This window comes from Hyla sarda, chromosome 1 (genome assembly GCF_029499605.1).
Source record: "Hyla sarda isolate aHylSar1 chromosome 1, aHylSar1.hap1, whole genome shotgun sequence".
Classification (NCBI taxonomy): domain Eukaryota; kingdom Metazoa; phylum Chordata; class Amphibia; order Anura; family Hylidae; genus Hyla; species Hyla sarda.
Genome location: NC_079189.1, coordinates 370,259,830 through 370,279,370, shown reverse-complemented (window position 1 = coordinate 370,279,370; position 19,541 = coordinate 370,259,830). Strand labels below are relative to the sequence as shown.

The 19,541-nt window shown below is 40.1% G+C and overlaps 1 protein-coding gene across 2 annotated transcripts in view; it reads left to right on the top strand.

Moving 5' to 3' along the window:
- Positions 1–19,106, top strand: part of CARNMT1 (carnosine N-methyltransferase 1) — a 50,400-nt gene extending 31,294 nt beyond the window's left edge. For both annotated transcript variants that reach the window (XM_056523272.1, XM_056523267.1), the window contains 2 exons: positions 4,488–4,591; positions 18,163–19,106. In XM_056523272.1, coding sequence (XP_056379247.1) covers positions 4,488–4,591; positions 18,163–18,264 — 206 coding nt within the window. In that variant the 3' untranslated portion in view covers positions 18,265–19,106. The remainder of the gene's footprint in view (positions 1–4,487; positions 4,592–18,162) is intronic.
- Positions 19,107–19,541: the final 435 nt, after the last annotated feature.

Here is a 19,541-nt window from a genome sequence, read left to right as displayed (position 1 = left end):
TTGAGCTAGTCCTCTCTGTGCTGAAAACAGAGCTGAGATTTGTTATGGGCAAAACCAGACAATGTAACTCCAAGTCAATCACACTTCTGTGAAATCACACTGTCCACTCAGGAAGCAACACTGATTGACAATCAATTTCACATGCTGTTGTGCAAATGGAACAGACAACAGGTGGAAATTATAGGCAATTAGCAAGACACCCCCAATAAAGGAGTGGTTCTGCAGGTGGTGACCACAGTCCACTTCTCAGTTCCTATGCTTCCTGGCGGATGTTTTGGTCACTTTTGAATGCCATCACACTAGTGGTAGCATGGGACAGAGTCTACAACCCACACAAGTGGCTCAGGTAGTGCAGCTCATCCAGGATGGCTTATCAATGCGAGTTGTGGCAAGAAGGTTTGCTGTGTCTGTCAGCGTAGTGTCCAGAGCATGGAGGTGCTACCAGGAGACAGGCCAGTACATCAGGAGATGTGGAGGAGGCTGTATGAGGGCAGCAACCTAGCAGCAGGACCGCTACCTCCACCGTTGTGCAAAGACTGGCAGGAGGAGCACTGCCAGAGACCTTCAAAATGACCTCCAGCAGGCCACAATGTGTCCACTCAAACAGTGCATGTGTCCACTCAAACAGTCAGAAACAGACTCCATGAGGGTGGTATGATGGCCTCACATCCACAGGTGGGGGTTGTGTTTACAGCCCAACACCGTGCAGGACGTTTGGCATTTGCCAGAGAACACCAAGATTGGCAAATTCGCCACTAGCGTCCTGTGCTCTTCACAGATGAAAGCAGGTTAACACTGAGCACATGTGACAGACATGACCGAGCCTGGAGATGCCGTGGAGAATGTTCTGCTGCCTGCAACATCCTCCAGCATGACTGGTTTGGCGGTGGGTCAGTAATGGTGTGGGGTGGCATTTCTTTTGGGGGGCCGCACAGCCCTCCATGTGCTTGCCAGAGGTAGCCTGACTGTCATTAGGTACAGAGATGAGATCCTCAGACCCCTTGTGAGACCATATTCTGGTGTGGTTGGCCCTGGTTGCCTCCTAATGCAATGTTAGACAATGTTAGACCTCTTGTGGCTGGAGTGTGTCAGCAGTTCCTGCAAGAGGAAGGCATTGATGCTGTGGACTAGCCTAGTCGTTCCCCAGACCTGAATCCGATTGAGCACATCTGGGACATCATGTCACGATCCATCCACCAATGCCACGTTGCACCACAGACTGTCCAGGAGTTGGCGGATGCTTTAGTCCAGGTCTGGGAGGACATCCCTCAGGAGACCATCCGCTACCTCATCAGGAGCATGCCCAGGCATTGTAGGGAGGTCATACAGGCACGTGGAGACCACACACACTACTGAGCCTCATTTTGACTTGTTTTAAGGACATTATATCAAAGTTGGATCAGCCTGTAGTGTGGTTTTCCACTTTGATTTTGAGTGTGACTCCATATCCAGACCTCCATGGGTTGATAAATTTGATTTCCATTGATAATTTTTGTGTGATTTTGTTGTCAGCACATTCAACTATGTAAAGACAAAAGTATTTCATACGATTAGTTCATTCATTTAGATCTAGGATGTGTCATCTTAGTGTTTTCTTAATTTTTTTGAGCAGTGTATGTGCAGCCTCTCCCTTCTCTGCCAATGGTAGCTGAGCTATCTTCAGCAGCTTAATAAACAATAAATGTCTGCCTGTGGATAGGGAATAAGGCAAAGTTTTAGACCATTTGATTCTTTAACATTTTGTTGTGGCCTAGTGCTAAAATTGACATGGGCAATAAGTATCTAGACCCTTTTCTATAACACTTGCAATGTTATGCTGCACTGAAAGTTAACAAGAGCATGTGGCCTCCATAATTCTTAAATGGAAAATGTTTTGAAGAACCAGGACTCAACCAGTGGTTACTCTGGCTGAGTTACAAAGATCCTTTGAAGATTGGAGAAAGAACAGAAGATCAGCCATCACTGCAGCACTTCACCAGTCTGAGCTTTTTGGCAGAGTGGCCAGAGAGAAGCCTCTCCTCAGTAAAAGAAACATTGAAGCTCACCTGGATTTTGCGAATAAGCACCTAAAAGACTCAGACTCTCTGGTCTGATAAAACAAATATTTTTTTGCCTCAATTCTAAGCATTATGTCTGAAGGAAACAGGCACTGCTCACCACCTGCTCAATACCACATCCCTACAGTGAAGCATTGTGCTGGCAGCATCATGCTGGGGGTTGTTTTTTTTTCAGCAGCTGGGATCGGGAGACTGATCAGAGTTGAGAGAAAGCTGAATGGAGCAAGTACAGAGATAAGGAATGAATAGCCTTTGGGCCTCAGACTAAGCTGAAGGTTCACTTTCCAACAAGACAATTGGGGAGATTTATCAAAACCTGTCAAAAGGAAAAGTGGCTGAGTTGCCCATAGCAACCAATCAGATTGCATCTTTCATTTTTCAGAGGCCTTTTCAGAAATGAAAGAAGCGATCTGATTGGTTGCTATTGGCAACTCAGCCACTTTTCTTCTACACAGGTTTTAATAAATCTCCCCCAATGACCCTAAGCACACAGCCAAGACAACACAGAAATGGCTTGGAGTCAACTCTGTAAATGTTTTTGAGTGGCCCAGCCAGAGCTCTGAGCCGGAACATCTCTGGAGACATCTGAATATGTCTTCCACCAACAGCCCCCATTCAACCTGACAGCGCTTGAGAGGATCTACTGGGAAGAATATCAGAAAATCCCTAAATCTGGGACTTAAGGCTGTAATCACTGCCAAAGAGGCTTCAACTTAGTCCGGAGTAAAGTGTCTGAATAGTTATGTCAATTCAAATTTTTTTTCTTTTAAATAAATGTCCTTATTGATTTTAGCTCAAGACTGCAACATAAAATGTGAAAAAAGTGGAAGGGTCTAAACTTCACGCCCCCTCCCAAAGACTAGCATTGAGGGGGCAGGGTGTGACATCATGAGGGGGCAGGGCTATGATGGCACGAGCTCCCGACTCCAGCGTTCTGAACAGCTTGTTCCAAACGCTGAGCAGCAGAGTACCCCTTTAAAGTCTACTGCAGATCCTCTTGCTGAAAATTTGCCATGGCTAAACCTACAGCTTTTCTGTAACGGAAAACTTGCAGAAGGTCCACCCGTGTGAAAGGGTATTTAGAGCATTCAATTGTCGAGGTAAATTTAAAGAAGCAGGATTTTTTCTTTTTTATATTGATATCATTTAGCATAGGCTATTAAAGATTAGTGTAAAGCTTCTTGTGTATGCTTTTGTGTTTACCTGCTTTAGCTGATGTAGCATACATGAATTTTCTGCCTTCTTGATACCTATTTCTCCATTGATATGTTTTTTTAAATTTCCCATGAAGCCTCTGACTTTGCAGAGAATATTATATTGTATGAGTATACTAGCCTGTCTCCTCACACTATAGAGATTTACATACAGCATCACCCATCCTACTTTTCTCCCTATTACTATAATACCTACAGTTTTCTATGGAGTTCTCTATGGGACATCTGATATGCCTAAAGTACCTTATGACATCACGTCTCCATAAAATACCTTAGTTGTGATTACAATCACTTTTTCCTCATGACAATATTTCTCTATAAAATGCATTTTGATTAGGCAAATGCATCAAAACTGCATTTAGGCTAGGTTTCCAAAGTCAGAAGTGGATCCATAAGGGAGAAGTGGTGTAAGTCCTTTCTTTATTTGTCCTGTTCCTTTTTGAATACACTTCTGGCTTTGGCTAAAAATCTGCTGTGGCAGTATTCCAAAAACGCCAGAAAAAAATCTGTATGGAAACCTAGCCTAAATGTGAACGGACACCTACCCACTTATGGGTCAAGCAGTTAGTTGGCTAACTATGATTTATTTTAAATTGCTCCAGAATTTTCTGCAAAAATTCTGGCACATTTTTGGCTCACGGTGTCACATCTTAAACTATGTTCAATTGTCATATATCATGCTAATAAATGTGGTGCTAAAGTTGCACAAATTAGGCTAGAATTCTGGTGCATTTGCAGTAGTAAATCTGCCCTCTGTTAAAGGAAACCTGTCGCATTGTGCATGCAATCCATTCTACACACAGCATGTTGTTATAGAGGAGGAGCTGAGCAGATTAATATGTATTTTTGCAGGGAAAGTTCCAGGATAACATAATTTCTTCATGTAATCCTCTGCTGATTGAGGACTATGTAGTCATGTGGGCGGTCCTACTCAGTGCACACTCGCTATCAATCGGATAATAATCTGCTCAGCATCTTCTGCTCTAAAACATACTTGCAGATTTGACTGCATTTTCAGTGTGACAGTTTCCCTTTAAGATGTCTGACTCTAAAAATTTACCCTAATGGGTCCTAGAAATGTACAAGATACAAAAATATGTGTGCAAGCTTGTAGGGCATAAAAAAAAGTGACTTAGAAAAGCACATACTGTATACACATGGATGCACAGTTACAACGGTACCGTAGCTAATAGTTTTGATTTTTTTTCCCCCCCAGGACCACTTTTGTATCATTTTGAAAACTTGGCAAATGAACTTTCAATAGAAGTGAGCTATGAAGATCTCAAAAATATTATCATAAAGCAAGGATTTCTCATTGAGGTATTTGGACAGATTTTTTCAAAAGTTCCCTAAGGAACTCTCAAAAGGCTCCCTCAAAAATCTGTTTTTATGAAAGGGGTTGACCAAGATAGTTTTTTCCATAGTATACCATAGATAGTATCTCACATTGAGTATACTCCTCACATTTTTAACCCAAGTATTTTAAAACAACTATTTTAACCCCTTAAGGACCCAGGCCATTTTTTGCACATCTGACCACTGTCACTTTAAGCATTAATAACTCTGCGATGCTTTTACTTTTCATTCTGATTCCGATATAGTTTTTTTTGTGACATATTCTACTTTATGTTAGTGATACATTTTTGTCGATACTTGCATCATTTCTTGGTGAAAAATTAAAAAAAAATTTGAAGCTCTCTGCTTATAAGGAAAATAGACATAACAAATTAATTATATATTGATTCACATATACAATATGTCTGCATCATAAAGTTGACATGTTTTTACTTTTGGAAGACACCAGAGGGCTTTAAAGTTCAGCAGCAATTTTCCAATTTTTCACAAAATTTTCAAAATCAGAATTTTTTAGGGACCAGTTCAGTTTTGAAGTGGATTTGAAGGGTCTTCATATTAGAAATACCCCATAAATGACCCCATTATAAAAACTGCACCCCTCAAAGTATTCAAAATGACATTCAGTAAGTGTGTTAACCCTTTAGGTGTTTCACAGGAATAGCAGCAAAATGAAGGAGAAAATTCAAAATCTTCATTTTTTACACTTGCTTGTTCTTGTAGACCCAGTTTTTGAATTTTTACAAGGGCTAAAAGGAGAAAAAGCCTGCCAAAATTTGTAACCCAATTTCTCTTGAGTAAGGAAATACCTCATGTGTATGTAAAGTGTTTGGCGGGTGCAGTAGAGGGCTCAGAAGGTAAGGAGCGACAATGGGATTTTGGAGAGTGAGTTTTTCTGAAATGGTTTTTGGGGGGAATGTCACATTTAGGAAGCCTCTATGGTGCCAGGACAGCAAAAAAAATAAAATAATGTGGCATACTATTTTGAAAACTACACCACGCATGGAACGTAACAAGGGGTACAGTGAGCCTAAGCACCCCACAGGTGTTTTTACGACATTTGGTTACTCGGATGTGTAAATTCCTTTTTATTAATTTTTTTTAATTTAATTTTTTTTACTAAAATGCTGGTTTTCCCTTAAATTTCATTTTTACAAGGGGTAATAGGAGAAAATGCCCCACAAAATTTGTAACCCCATCTCTTCTGAGTATGGAAATACTCCATGTGTGGATGTCAAGTGCACTACGGGCGCACTACAATGCTCAGAAGAGGAGTCACATTTGGCTTTTGGAAGGCAAATTTTGCTGAAATGGTTTTTGGAGGGTATGACGCATTTAGGAAGCCTCTATGGTGCCAGAGCTGTAGGGGAAACCCCCCCCCCCCCCCCTGTGGTGCCAGATCTGTGGACCCCCCACATGCATTTGACAGATCTTTGGGCTGAGCAAATGAAAATGTAATTTTTAATTTTCACGGACCACTGTTCTAATGCATGTTATTCCAAAAATCTGTCAGACACCAGTGGAGTTTAAATGCTCACTGCACCCCTTCTTACATTCCTTGAGGGGTGTAGTTCCAAAATGGGGTCACATGTGGGGGGTCCACTGTTCTGCACCATGGGGGCTTTGTAAATGCACATGGCCTTCAATTCCAGACACATTCTCTCTCCAAGAGCCCAATGGTGCTCCTTCTATTCTGAGCTCTGTAGTGCGCCAGCAGAGCACTTTACATCCACATATGGGGTATTTCCGTACTCAGGAGAAATTGTGTAACATTTTGGGGGTCTTTTTTCCCCCTTTTACCTCTTGTAAAAATGAAAAGTATGGGGCAACACCAGCATGTTAGTGTAAAAACATTTTTTTTTTACAATAACATGCTGGAGTAGAACCCAACTAAAAGGAGAAAAAGCCCCCCAAAATTTGTTAGGCAATTTCTCTTGAGTACAGAAATACCCCATATGTGGCCCTAAACTGTTGCCTTGAAATATGACAGGGCTCCCAAGTGAGAGAGCGCTATGCGCATTTAAGGCCTAAATTAGGGATTTGCATGGGACAGACCCAGATGCAAGAATTACACTTGCCTCTGATACCAAAACTACCCTACGGCAGGGTTTCGCAAACAGGGTGCCTCCAGCTGTTGCAAAACTGCCAGCATGCCCGGACAGTCAATGGCTTTCAGGCAATACTGGGAGTTGTTGTTCTGCAACTGCTGGAGGCTCCGTTTTGGAAACACTGCCGTTTGAGAAGTTTTTCATTTTTATTAAGGGGGAGAGGTAACAGTGTAGGAGTATATGTATTGTTTTACCCTTTTATTTTGTGTAAGTGTAGTGTAGTGTTTATAGGGTACATTCACTCGGACGGGGGTTTACAGCGAGTTTCCCACTGGGAGTTTGAGCTGCAGCGGTAAATTTGCTGCATCTCAAACTTGCAGCGAGAAACTCACTGTAAACCCCCGTCCGTGTGAATGTACCCTGTACATTCACATCGGGACAAATCTCCAGCTGTTGCAAAACTACAACTTTCAGCATGCACTCTGGCTGTCCATGCATGCTGGGGGTTATAGTTTTGCAACAGCTGGAGGCACACGAGTTGGGAAACACTGAGTTAGGAGACAGACATTGTTTCCCAAACAGTGTGCCTCCAGTTGTTGCAAAACTACAACTCCCAGCATGCCCAGACAGCCGAAGGGCATGTTGGGAGTTGTAGTTATGCAACAACTGGAGGAGAACAGTTTGGAGACCACTGTGTAGTGGTCTCCAAATTGTAGCCCTCCAGATGTTGCAAGACTTCAACTCTGAGCATGCCCAGACTGCCCAGGCATGCTGGGAGTTGTAGTTCGGCAACATCTGAAGGGCCAAATGTTGCCGAACTACAACTCCAAACATGCCTGAACAGTCTTGGCATGCTTTGAACTGTAGTTTTGCAACATCTGGGACACGTGGCTAATAGCGCGCGGCACTGACCGCTATTAACCCTTTAGACGCGACATTCAAAGTTGGTCGCCGCATCTAAAATGAAAGTAAACTACTCCCAGCTAGCTCAGTGGGCTGTTCGGGACCGCCGCGGCCAAATTGCGGTGTCCTGAACAGCTGGAGCACACAAGGAGAGCCCCTGCCTTCCTCCTTTGTGTCTGATCGCCGAATGACTGCTATAGATCATTTAACCCCTTCCCTAATAAAAGTTTGAATCGCCCTCCTTTTCCCATAAAAAAAACCCAATGTAAATAAAAATAAATATATGTGGTATCGCCGCGTGTGGAAATGTCTGAATTGTAAAAATATATAATTAATTAAACCGCACGGTCAATAGTGTACGTGCAAAAAAATTCAAAAGTCAAAAATAGCGTATTTTTGGTCACTTTTTATATCATGAAAAAATGAATAAAAAGCGATCAAAAAGTCAGATCAATACAAAAATGGTACCGCTAAAAACTTCAGATCACGGTGCAAAAAATTAGCCCTCATACCGGCCTGTATGCGGAGAAATAAAAAAAGTTATAGGGGTGAGAAGATGACAATTTTAAACATATACATTTTCCTGCATGTAGTTCTGATTTATTTCCAGAAGACAAAATCAAACCTATATAAACTACCAGCTAGGCAAGACAAGGTGAATCCGGCACTGCGATCCACAATAGATCCCGTCCTGGACTAGCCAGTCCAGCAAACAAAACCAGTGGGGCTGATCCGAGGGTGCACTCCAAACCAAGCAAAGGATAGCATACAGTTCAAAGAATAAAGCGGATGCACTCACCCAGTTTTATGGATAACTGAAAAAAGATTTAATCTGGCAAGAATTCCTGGGTGAGTGCATCCGCTTTATTCTTTGAACTGTATATATCAAACCTATATAAGTAGAGTATCATTTTAATTGTATGGACCTACAGAATAAAGAGAAGGTGTTATTTTTACCGAAAAATGCACATGCGTAGAAAGGGAAGCCCCCAAATGTTACAGAATGGCGTTTTTTCTTCAATTTTGTCACACAATGATTTTTTTTTTCCGTTTCACTGTAGATTTTTGGGTAAAATGACTGACGTTATTACAAAGTAGAATTGGTGGTGCAAAAAATAAGCCATCATATGGATTTGTAGGTGCAAAAGTTAAAGAATTATGATTTTTGAAAGGTAAGGAGGATAAAACGAAAGTGCAAAAAACAGAATAACCCTGAGTCCTTAAGGGGTTAAACATACTAAGTAGTAAAATTAAATAAAGCCTACATAAATTGGGTATTCTTGTAACGAAGGATGTCACAATACCATTTTTTTTTTTAAGACTGAGTACAAGTACTGATACTTTTATTCAAGTACTCACCGATACCTATTATAGCAATACAATTAATTAACACATTGGAAAAATCCTGAATTAATATGTAATTGTGATATAATAAACAAATGGTGAACCCCCCCCTATTTTATGTCAAATGCTCTCCATTTCATCATAGGTATATCCATCCTTTCATAAAGTCATTCCCTCATACTATCAGGGGAATGGCTATATGAAATGAGGATAATGGGCTATATGAGGAGGGGAATGGCTATATGAAAGGAGGGGAATGGGCTATATGAGAGAGAATGGGTATATGAAAGGGGGAAAGAGCATATAAGGGGGAAATGGTTATACAAAAAGGGGGAATGTGCATATGAGGGCAGTGGCTATATGAAATTCACATAGCCATTCCCTTCATATGCCCATTTCCTTCATATTATATGCCCATTCCCCTTAGATTACCATCATATGCCCGCCCCCCCCACCTCCACCCCCCCCCCCCCCCCACCCCCCCCGGCCTCTCTTGTTTTGCTCCCTTCTATGCGGTTGCAATATAGATCCCTGGGAGGAAGTGGATTTAAGTCACTGTCACTTCCTCCCAGCGCTGGGCACTACTGGGATGGACATGGGAGCCACTTGCTGCCCCCATCGCAGATCAGCTAGGACGTGGCACTGCTCCCCACCCGCCGACACGGGACCCGCTGCTGCCGCTGCCCCCCACCGCCGACACGGGACCCGCTTCTGCCCGCTAGCCCCCCACCGCCGACTCGGGACCCGCTGCTGCCGCTGCCCCCCACCGCCGACACGGGACCCGCTGCTGCCGCTGCCCCCCACCGCCGACACGGGACCCGCTGCTGCCGCTGCCCCCACTGCCGAAACGGGAACTGCTGCTTCCCCACCGCCGACACGGGACCCGCTGCTGCCGCTGCCCCCCACCGCCGACACGGGACCCGCTGCTGCCGCTGCCCCCACTGCCGAAACGGGAACTGCTGCTTCCCCACCGCCGATAAGTTTGGACATGGGACCCGCCACCACTGCTGCACGGGAGCAGGCAAAAGTATCGGTAAAGGTATCGATGACCTTTGCATGAGTACAAGTACTCGTCCAAATGTTCGGTGCCGGTCCCGATACTGATACTGGTGTCTGTATTGAGACATCACTGCTAAGAAGTATACAAGACCAGTCCAGCACAAAGAAATAAAGGACATAAATGTGAGCAGGAAGGTGGAAGCTGGAGCCGTCCAAGGTTGTAGTATCATGTACTTTTATTAATATGACATATACACGCAACACGTTTCAAAACCAATCAGTTTTTTTCATCAGGCAAGATCATACCGGAGCCTGGATATACTTTATACAGGATGTGATCAAGTCGTCACAAATGGATGTGACGTGCTGTTCATTCATAAAACATGGAAAAAAAGGTATGAAAGGCATAATAAAATTACAAAGCTATAAAATTCCTAGATAATCACCACAATAGAAATATAAATTATATATATATATATATATATGTCAAAATCAGAAAAAGGAAAAAAAAATTAAGCAATAAATATAGCTACAAAGTGGTCTTTTCGATCAGTTCATTTAACCCATGAGGCCACAGTGAATTTATATTCAAGATCCAAAACGATTCTCTATTAATGAGTCTATGGTATCTATTGTGTGTCCCTTCAGGAATAGATTCAATTATATGTACTGACAAACAGTGGGGGTCGCTTGCATGAATCGTAGTAACATGCCTTGATTCACTGTGTTGCATGAATTTAATATGAATATTATTGGCGGTGTTTATTCATTCTTGCCCTAAGTGTCTGCACAGTCCGGCCAATATACTGTATCCCACATATACAGGTGAGTAGATAAATGACGTACATGGAAGAACAATCAGGTCTTCCTTTGATGGAAAAAATCTCACCTGTAGAAAAAGATTTAAATGTGGAGGTTATTTTTAGGAATCCACAGACACAGGGAATGGCCACATTTAAAAGTGTCAATGCAAAGGGAAAGTGCATTCATTTTATTCTGAGGTAGAACAGTCTTAAGGCGACCAAGTGCAAGGTGACTCCTAAATGTCCGAGCTCTCCGATAAGTGCTCTCCGATAAGTGATCAGGGGTTTGGTAGGAATTTAATGTTTCAATATGGGGTCACTTAACAGTACCACCCAATGTTTTTTTTTTAAATATTGTGAATTTGGATAGTAGAGCTATTAAAATTCATTATAAAATTATATTTTCTCCTATCATTCGAGCGCTTGATATTCTCATTCTGTACAATTTTTTATTATTCTTGGACACTAATTCGCTTTCTTTTAAGACCTTTGTCTTATTGTACGCTGTTTTTAATAATTTTTTTGGGTAGCCTTTTTCTATAAAACGACTTTGTAAGATTTTCATTCATTAGTAAAATCTATGTCGAGTGAACAGTTCTTCCGTACCCTTTGATACTGCCCATGAGGTATGTTTTAACCCACTTGTGGAAATGACAAAGGATAGGAAACTGTTCACGTCGACTTGTTTAAAATGTGTACGAGTGCACAGGAAATCAACATCAGTACCCTTAAAAATCTCCAAATCCCAAAAAACTAATGACTTATCAGATATGTTCAGTGGTAAAACCAAGCCCCAATCATTTAAATTAATAGTGCTAATGAATTCTAAGGCTTCGGAGCCACCCCACAAGATGATCAAATCATCTATAAACCTCCTGTAAAATAAGATACGTGGATGTGCAATAAATAGGGACTCGAAACGCCCCATATATAAATTTTCATAACTGGGGGCGAATAGAGTCCCCATCGCACATCCACGTATCTGGGATAAATGACATCATTAAATGAGAATACATTATGTTGTAAGATATACAAGATGGAATCTACTATAAAGTCAGTCTGCGCTATAGTGATATCAGTATATTGAATCTAACTGATTCGATACCTTTGTCCTCTAATGTATTCGAATAAAGTGCACTGACATCTAAAGATAAAAATAAGCAATCTGGGGGAAAAGGTTAAAGATTAAAATCTGCAATAAGCTGGGTGGAATCCTTTAAAAATGATGATAGATTACAGACATAACTCTGTAAAAATAAATCTACATAATGAGACAAGTTGCAGCTTATTGCACCTATACCCGAAATAATGGGTCTCCCTGGTGTGTTTTTTTTTTTATTTTTATTTTTTTTGCATCTTTGTGCACTTTAGGTAAGTAATAAAAATGAGGTACGGTAGCTGGTAGTTATTAACTTAAAAAAAAAAAAAAAATCTTTCTTATTTTAAATACCTTTGCTATTTGCTGCACCTATCATCAGGTTGTTATAGTCCTCCAAAAAATGTATTTATGGGTCAGTATCCAACTTCTCATAGTAATTGGTATCTGATAAAATATGGAGGGCCTCTGCGATATAATCAGTCGGGCGGATAATAAGGGAATCGTTGTTTTTAAGAGTTTTTAGACCTTTTCTTTCACTGTAAGTGAGATTGTCCATATGCGGGGGGACAATTGTCTCCATCGTACGGAACTCATTGCTAACTAACGCATTAAATGTTTCAACAGAACTACCCTTATGGGTTAATGGAAGAAATGAAGATTTTTTTTATGCACTACAACATGTTTAAAAGTATCACCAGTACTATTGCACATTTGGTTCAAGGGGTTCTCACCTGTACCTACCTCTGTGTTAACTGAATCAATCACACAGGATTGTGTGGTTTTCCTTGTGGTTGATTTTTCTTTTTAGAATTTTTTGTGTCTATTGTCCCAGTAACACTGGTAGAACTGAGTCTACTTTATGATGTACTGTGCGTACCCGAGTGAAGAAGTGACGAATGGATTTCGTTTTCAGACAGTTCGGGGAGGTGCAAATTGATGTCACATGTCAGACAATACATCATGAGTGGTATATAGGGAAATATTACTAGTATTAAGTGTCAGTTCTGATTCAATGGCCAGGGTGTTGCCATTAGTAATGGGAATGCCTGACTGATTCACAGTAACCAAGTCAGCAGCCGAAGCTGCTGCTTTAGTACTAACGATATCAGTCGCATCAGTAGTCACTACTACCGATGTATTGTGTGATTGCCTTTGGGCTAAATCTATCTCTAATACTCCGGGAACCGGTGTATTAACCCATATTAACAGGTCCATTTGATAATACCATTATAGCATCTGTTAATATTACACCAAGACAAATTAATGGAGAATTTAACCCTTCATGTTCCTCTGATAATTCTATTACTGAAGTTTCTTTTTTAGACTTCCTTCGGGATGTAGGAAGCACTGCTCCTGTGACATCAATGTGCCCCTCCCCGAACGGTCTGAAAACGAAATCCATACGTCACTTCTTCACTACGCACAGTGCATCAAAAAGTAGACTCAGTTCTACCAGTGTTAGTGGGACAACAGATGCAAAAAAATAATAATAATAATAAACCATGAGGAAAACGTGGGGGTCGGAAGAAAGGAGCTAAAAATGACCGAAAGGAAGTGCCACAACCTGAAATAAAAATATTTAATTTATCATCACATATCCTTAGGAGTAATGAAATATCACTATTAGCCAAAGGTTTATAATTTTGCACTGCCACTCCAGCAAATGCTTTTCAATTATTTTTGGATTTAAATGAATTCATTAGAAAATTGACTCTCACCAGATTTTTTGTTGTGTCCAAAAATAAAGATAAAATCTGGATTGAAAAATCCCGTGTGATTGATTCAGTTAACACCGAGGTAGGTACAGGTGAGAACCCCTTGAACCAAATGTGCAATAGTACTGGTGATACTTTTAAACATGTTGAAGTGCATAAAAAATCTTCATTTTTACTTCAAATCAGCGTTCTGTCTTGCCTACGATGTATCGGGTCTGCTCTTGAATCCAGCTGTTATGCTATACGACTGTGGATGACCTTTTCACCATGGATTGCATTGTGGAGCTTACATTTGTTATTCTTGCATCTTATACAATCGCTATTTGTTTATGTTTTTATGTTCTGATTTAAAAAAACTCAAACTTCTATATTGGAAAAAAAAAATCTTCATTTTTTCCATTAACCCATAAGGGTAGTTCTGTTGAAACATTTTATGCGTTAGTTAGCAATGAGTTCTGTACGATGAAGGAGACAATTGTCCCCCCGCATATGGACAATCTCACTTACAGTGAAAGAAAAGGTCTAAAAACTCTTAAAAACAACGATTTCCTTATTATCCGCCCGACTGATTATATCGCAGAGGCCCTCCATAGTTTATCAGATACCAATTACCAAATAGCAAAGGTATTTTAAATAAGAAAGAAAATGATTTTTTAAAAGTTAATAACTACCAGCTACCGTACCTCATTTTTATTACTTACCTAAAGTGCACAAAGATGCAAAAAAAAAAAAAAAAACACTTGGGAGACCCGTTATTTCGGGTATAAGTGCAATAAGCTGCAACTTGTCTCATTAATTGTCTGTAATCTATCATCATTTTTAAAGGATTCCACCCAGCTTATTGCAAATTTTAATCTTTAACCTTTTCCCCCAGATTGCTTATTTTTATCTTTAGATGTCAGTGCACTTTATTTGAATATATTAGAGGACAAAGGTATCGAATCAGTTAGATTCAATATACTGATATCACTATAGCGCAGACTGACTTTATAGTAGATTCCATCTTGTATATCTTACAACATAATGTATTCTCATTTAATGATGTCATTTATCCCAGATACGTGGATGTGCAATGGGGACTCTATTCGCCCCCAGTTATGAAAATTTATATATGGGGCGTTTCGAGTCCCTATTTATTGCACATCCACGTATCTTATTTTACAGGAGGTTTATAGATGATTTGATCATCTTGTGGGGTGGCTCCGAAGCCTTAGAATTCATTAGCACTATTAATTTAAATGATTGGGGCTTGGTTTTACCACTGAACATATATGATAAGTCATTAGTTTTTTGGGATTTGGAGATTTTTAAGGGTACTGATGTTGATTTCCTGTGCACTCGTACACATTTTAAACAAGTCGATGTGAACAGTTTCCTATCCTTTGATATCTGTCATTTCCACAAGTGGGTTAAAATATACCTCATGGGCAGTATCAAAGGGTACGGAAGAACTGTTCACTCGACATAGATTTTACTAATGAACGAAAATCTTACAAAGTCGTTTTATAGAAAAAGGCTACCCAAAAAAATTATTAAAAACAGCGTACAATAAGACAAAGGTCTTAAAACAAAGCGACTTAGTGTCCAAGAATAATCAAAAAATTGTACGGAATGAGAATATCAAGCGCTCGAATGATAGGAGAAAATATAATTTTATAATGAATATTAATAGCTCTACTATCCAAATTCACAATATTTAAAAAAAAACATTGGGCGGTACTGTTAAGTGACCCCATATTGAAACATAAAATTCCTACCAAACCCCTGATCACTTATCGGAGAGCTCGGACATTGAGGAGTCACCTTGCACCTGGTCGCCTTAAGACTGTTCTACCTCAGAATAAAATGAATGCACTTTCCCTTTGCATTGACACTTTTAAATGCGGCCTTTCCCGGTGTCTGTGGATTCCTAAAAATAACCTCCACATTTAAATCTTTTTCTACAGGTGAGATTTTTTCCATCAAAGGAAGACCTGATTGTTCTTCCATGTACGTCATTTATCTACTCACCTGTATATGTGGGATACAGTATATTGGCCGGACTGTGCAGACACTTAGGGCAAGAATGAATAAACACCGCCAATAATATTCACATTAAATTCATGTAAATTCATGCCACACAGTGTATCAAGGCATGTTACTACGATTCATGCAAGCGACCCCCCCCACTGTTTGTCAGTACATATAATTGAATATATTCCTGAAGGGACACACAATAGATACCAGAGACTCATTAATAGAGAATCGTTTTGGATCTTTAATATAAATTCGCTGTGGCCTTATGGGTTAAATGAACTGATCGAAAAGACCACTTTGTAGCTATATATATTGCTTCATTTTGTATTTCATTTTTCTTATTTTGACTTTTCCTCTCTCTCTCTCTCTCTCTCCCTCTCTCTCTCTAATTGATTATCTAGGAATTTTATAGCTTTGTAATTTTATGCCTTTCATACCTTTTTTCATGTTTTATGAATGAACAACACGTCACGTCTGCTTGTGACAACTTGATCACATCGTGTGTAAATTATATCCAGGCTCCGGTATGATCACGCCTGATGAAAAAACACGTTGCATGTATATGTCATGTTATTAAAAGTACATGATACTACAACCTTGGACGGTTCCAGCTTCCACCTTCCTGCTCACATCTTTGTCCTTTTGTCTTCACGCTTGCTGGCCAGCGTGGGAAGCCGCCGCAGTCGACTATGTTCCACATACTCCTTTGAGCGTTGTGCCTCTCCAGCACAACAGAATCAGGTGAGCGAGTTTCTTACAAGATCTCCACCACTGTGTTTCCATCGTTTGATTCCACACAGGGAGCACTCCGTGTTCTTTGGTTTTTGAGCACAAAGAAATAGGCAGATGGTGTAATTTAATTGTCTATCAAAAATGATAGTTTACCTGCTCAGACAACCCACTTAGGCAGCTCGTAGATCCATAAGGTGAGAGAAGGTAGAGTTAAGTAACTTAAAACTTAGCAGAGAATCAATCCTATGGCTGATAGCAGAGACAATCTAGAATAAAGAGATAGTGGAGCAGATCATTCCATTAATAAACAGTAACTGTATCTGGATATTAGACTAATACCCAAAGTTCAAAATAAGAGATGTATCCGTACCCTAGGTGTCTATGAGATGTGTGATCAGAGGAGGAATAGTTAAAAAAAGAGAAATATTGAGTAAACCATTTCATAAAAGTTCAAAAAAAATCCAATTCATAAGCACTTAAAGGGGTACTCTGGTGGAAAACAATTTTACATTTTTTTTTTTAAATCAACTGGTGCCAAAAAGTTTAACAAATTTGTAAATTATACTTCTTACGTAGAAGGAAATGGTACCGGCACCAGTAACCTGTTTGATTGTCTCTAACATGGGAGTGCTGACGGTGGAGAGTAATCAGGTGTGCTCCTGCGGCTAATGGTGCTCATGGTGCAAGCGTATATGCAAGTAGAAAGAACTGTCCATACACATATAAAAGAAATGATACGCTGCACTCACCAGGATTCGAACCAAGGTGTCTTCTTTATTCAGGAAAGATAAAACACGCCAGCAGGTACAGCGGGAGAGCAGATTACACAGACAAGCGGGGGGAGTGGCGACGGACCGTTGCGTGCACACAGCACTTCCTCAGGCCATGGCCTGAGGAAGTGCTGTGTGCACGCAACGGTCTGTCGCCACTCCCCCCACTTGTCTGTGTAGTCCGCTCTCCTGAATAAAGAAGACACCTTGGTTGGAATACTGGTGAGTGCAGCGTATCATTTCTTTTATATGTGTAAATTTGTAAATTACCTCTATAAAAAATCTTAATTCTTCCAGTACTTATCCGATTTCTACCGATTTCATTTTATGAAACGCCTTTAATTATATAGAACCCCACTGTTAGGTGGCTAGCTTTACATCAAGTAGTGGTATTGCTATTGGAAACTGTAAGGGCCCTGCAATAGATTCCATGCAGCTACCATTTACCAGACTCTAAGTGTTTATGGATTTTATTTTATAATATTTTAAGATTGTATAAATTATCTTTATTAATTTTCTTACTTTCTATTTCCTGATTATTGATAGAAGTAGGAGAACAGGAACCCTATGTCTGATAGCAGGGGAAGTAGAGAAGCAAGCTTATGGCAGAGGTGGGATAGTAGCAATCCTATGGCAGAGGTAGGAGAACGGCAATCCTATGGCAGAGGTAGGAGAACGGCAGTCCTTAGGTTTATAGCAGATGTTGGAGAGTGGCAATCCTAAGGCAGGAGAACGGCAGTCCTGTGGTTTATGGCAGAGGTGGGAGAGTGGCAATCCTATAGCAGAGGAAGGAGAATGGCATTCCTATGGCGGAGGCAGAAGAACGGCAGGCCTATGGTTTATAGCAGAGGCAGGAGTGCAGCAATTCTGTAGCAGACGTAGGAGAGCAGCAATCCTACGGCTGGTAGCAGAGGCTTGCTCTCTATGTGTAACACTGCAGTTAACCAGTGATAGCCCCATTCCCTTTTACATCCTAATATGTCTGTTCGTAAAGATGGATTAAATTTAACAGGCAGTGAATAGATAATTCAGGCTAAAATTTTAGACACTTTAAAGCTAAAGTTGTGTGACCATTTTACTCATGAATCTCTTGTCCTTTGTCTTTGCAGGTGGAGAGAGAATCTATAAGGACAACATATACTGTGAATCATTTATCAATGATGAAATACTTTTATGACTGTATATTTTTTGTGGTCCGCAAACCAGAATAATGCCTCGAACTTAAGTCGTGGCCTATAGCTTCAGAAAACTTGAAACAGGCCTAGCTCATGGTCATTGACTTATTGACACAAGGTGCCTTGTACCAACAGAAGTTGATGAAGACGAACAGATCATTTTTTTTAGTTTTTTCTTTTTTCACAGACTCAATAATGCCAACACTAAATAAATACATGTTCCCTTGTATATTTCCAGATTAAGGTTCCTGAATCAGTTGATGTTGTATATCATTATGTGAACCCCCTTGACTTCTGAATCTTCATTGTTATAGTATTGTGATAATGCTTTTTTTTTATGGTACCTGACCCACGTCCCCTCTATAAGATGGTGGCATAAAGTAATTTAGTGTTGATTGCTTACTCGTTGGAAGAAACGTTGAATGTGTCAGTGCCTGTCTGGATTAATTTATTTTTGTGTTTTAGTTGTCACCCAGAATAAGGAAACCCACAAAATGCAATTTATTTTATTATTTTTTATTTCTGTATAATAGGAATTTAGTGTTCCCATTATCCTAAGCTATGCCCATAACTTCATTTATGTTTGGCAGGGTTGGCACAGATAGTGCAGCAGCCATATTCTGAGTATAGCTGCTGCACTATAGCAACGTGATATTTCAGACAAGCTCTGTAAATATGAAGAATTGTTTTATAATATTTCATATTTATTTAGTAAATCTTTTAAGTATTTAGTCATTAAGACATCTTGTATTTTTGCAGTGCTAAGGGTAAAGAAAGGTATACATCTGTAACTGTTACGTATCTGTTGTGGGATTATAAGGTTTGCAAAGCCTACAGTATCGATTCATTACATTGTAATAATTAAAAAACAACTTTTTTATATTGAAACTTTGCATTTATTCTTTAATTAATGAAATGACAAAGTTTACTTTTATTCACTTACTTAGAAATACTTATTGCATTAATCCCCATTTACTTATTGAATTAAAGGGGTACTCCGGTGGAAACATTTTTATATTTTTTTATTAAATTTTTTTTAAATCAACTGGTGCCAGAGAGTTAAACCGATTTGTAAATTACTTCTATTTAAACATATTAATCCTTCCAGTACTTATGAGCTGCTATATGCTACAGAGGAAGTTCCTTTCATTTTGAATTTATTTTCTGTCTGACCACAGTGTTCTCTGCTGACACCTCTGTCCATGTCAGGAACTGTCCAGAGCAAGAGAAAATCCCTATAGCAAACCTATGCTGCTCTGGACAGTTCCGGACATGGTCCGATGTGTCAGCAGAGAGCACTGTGGTCAGACAGA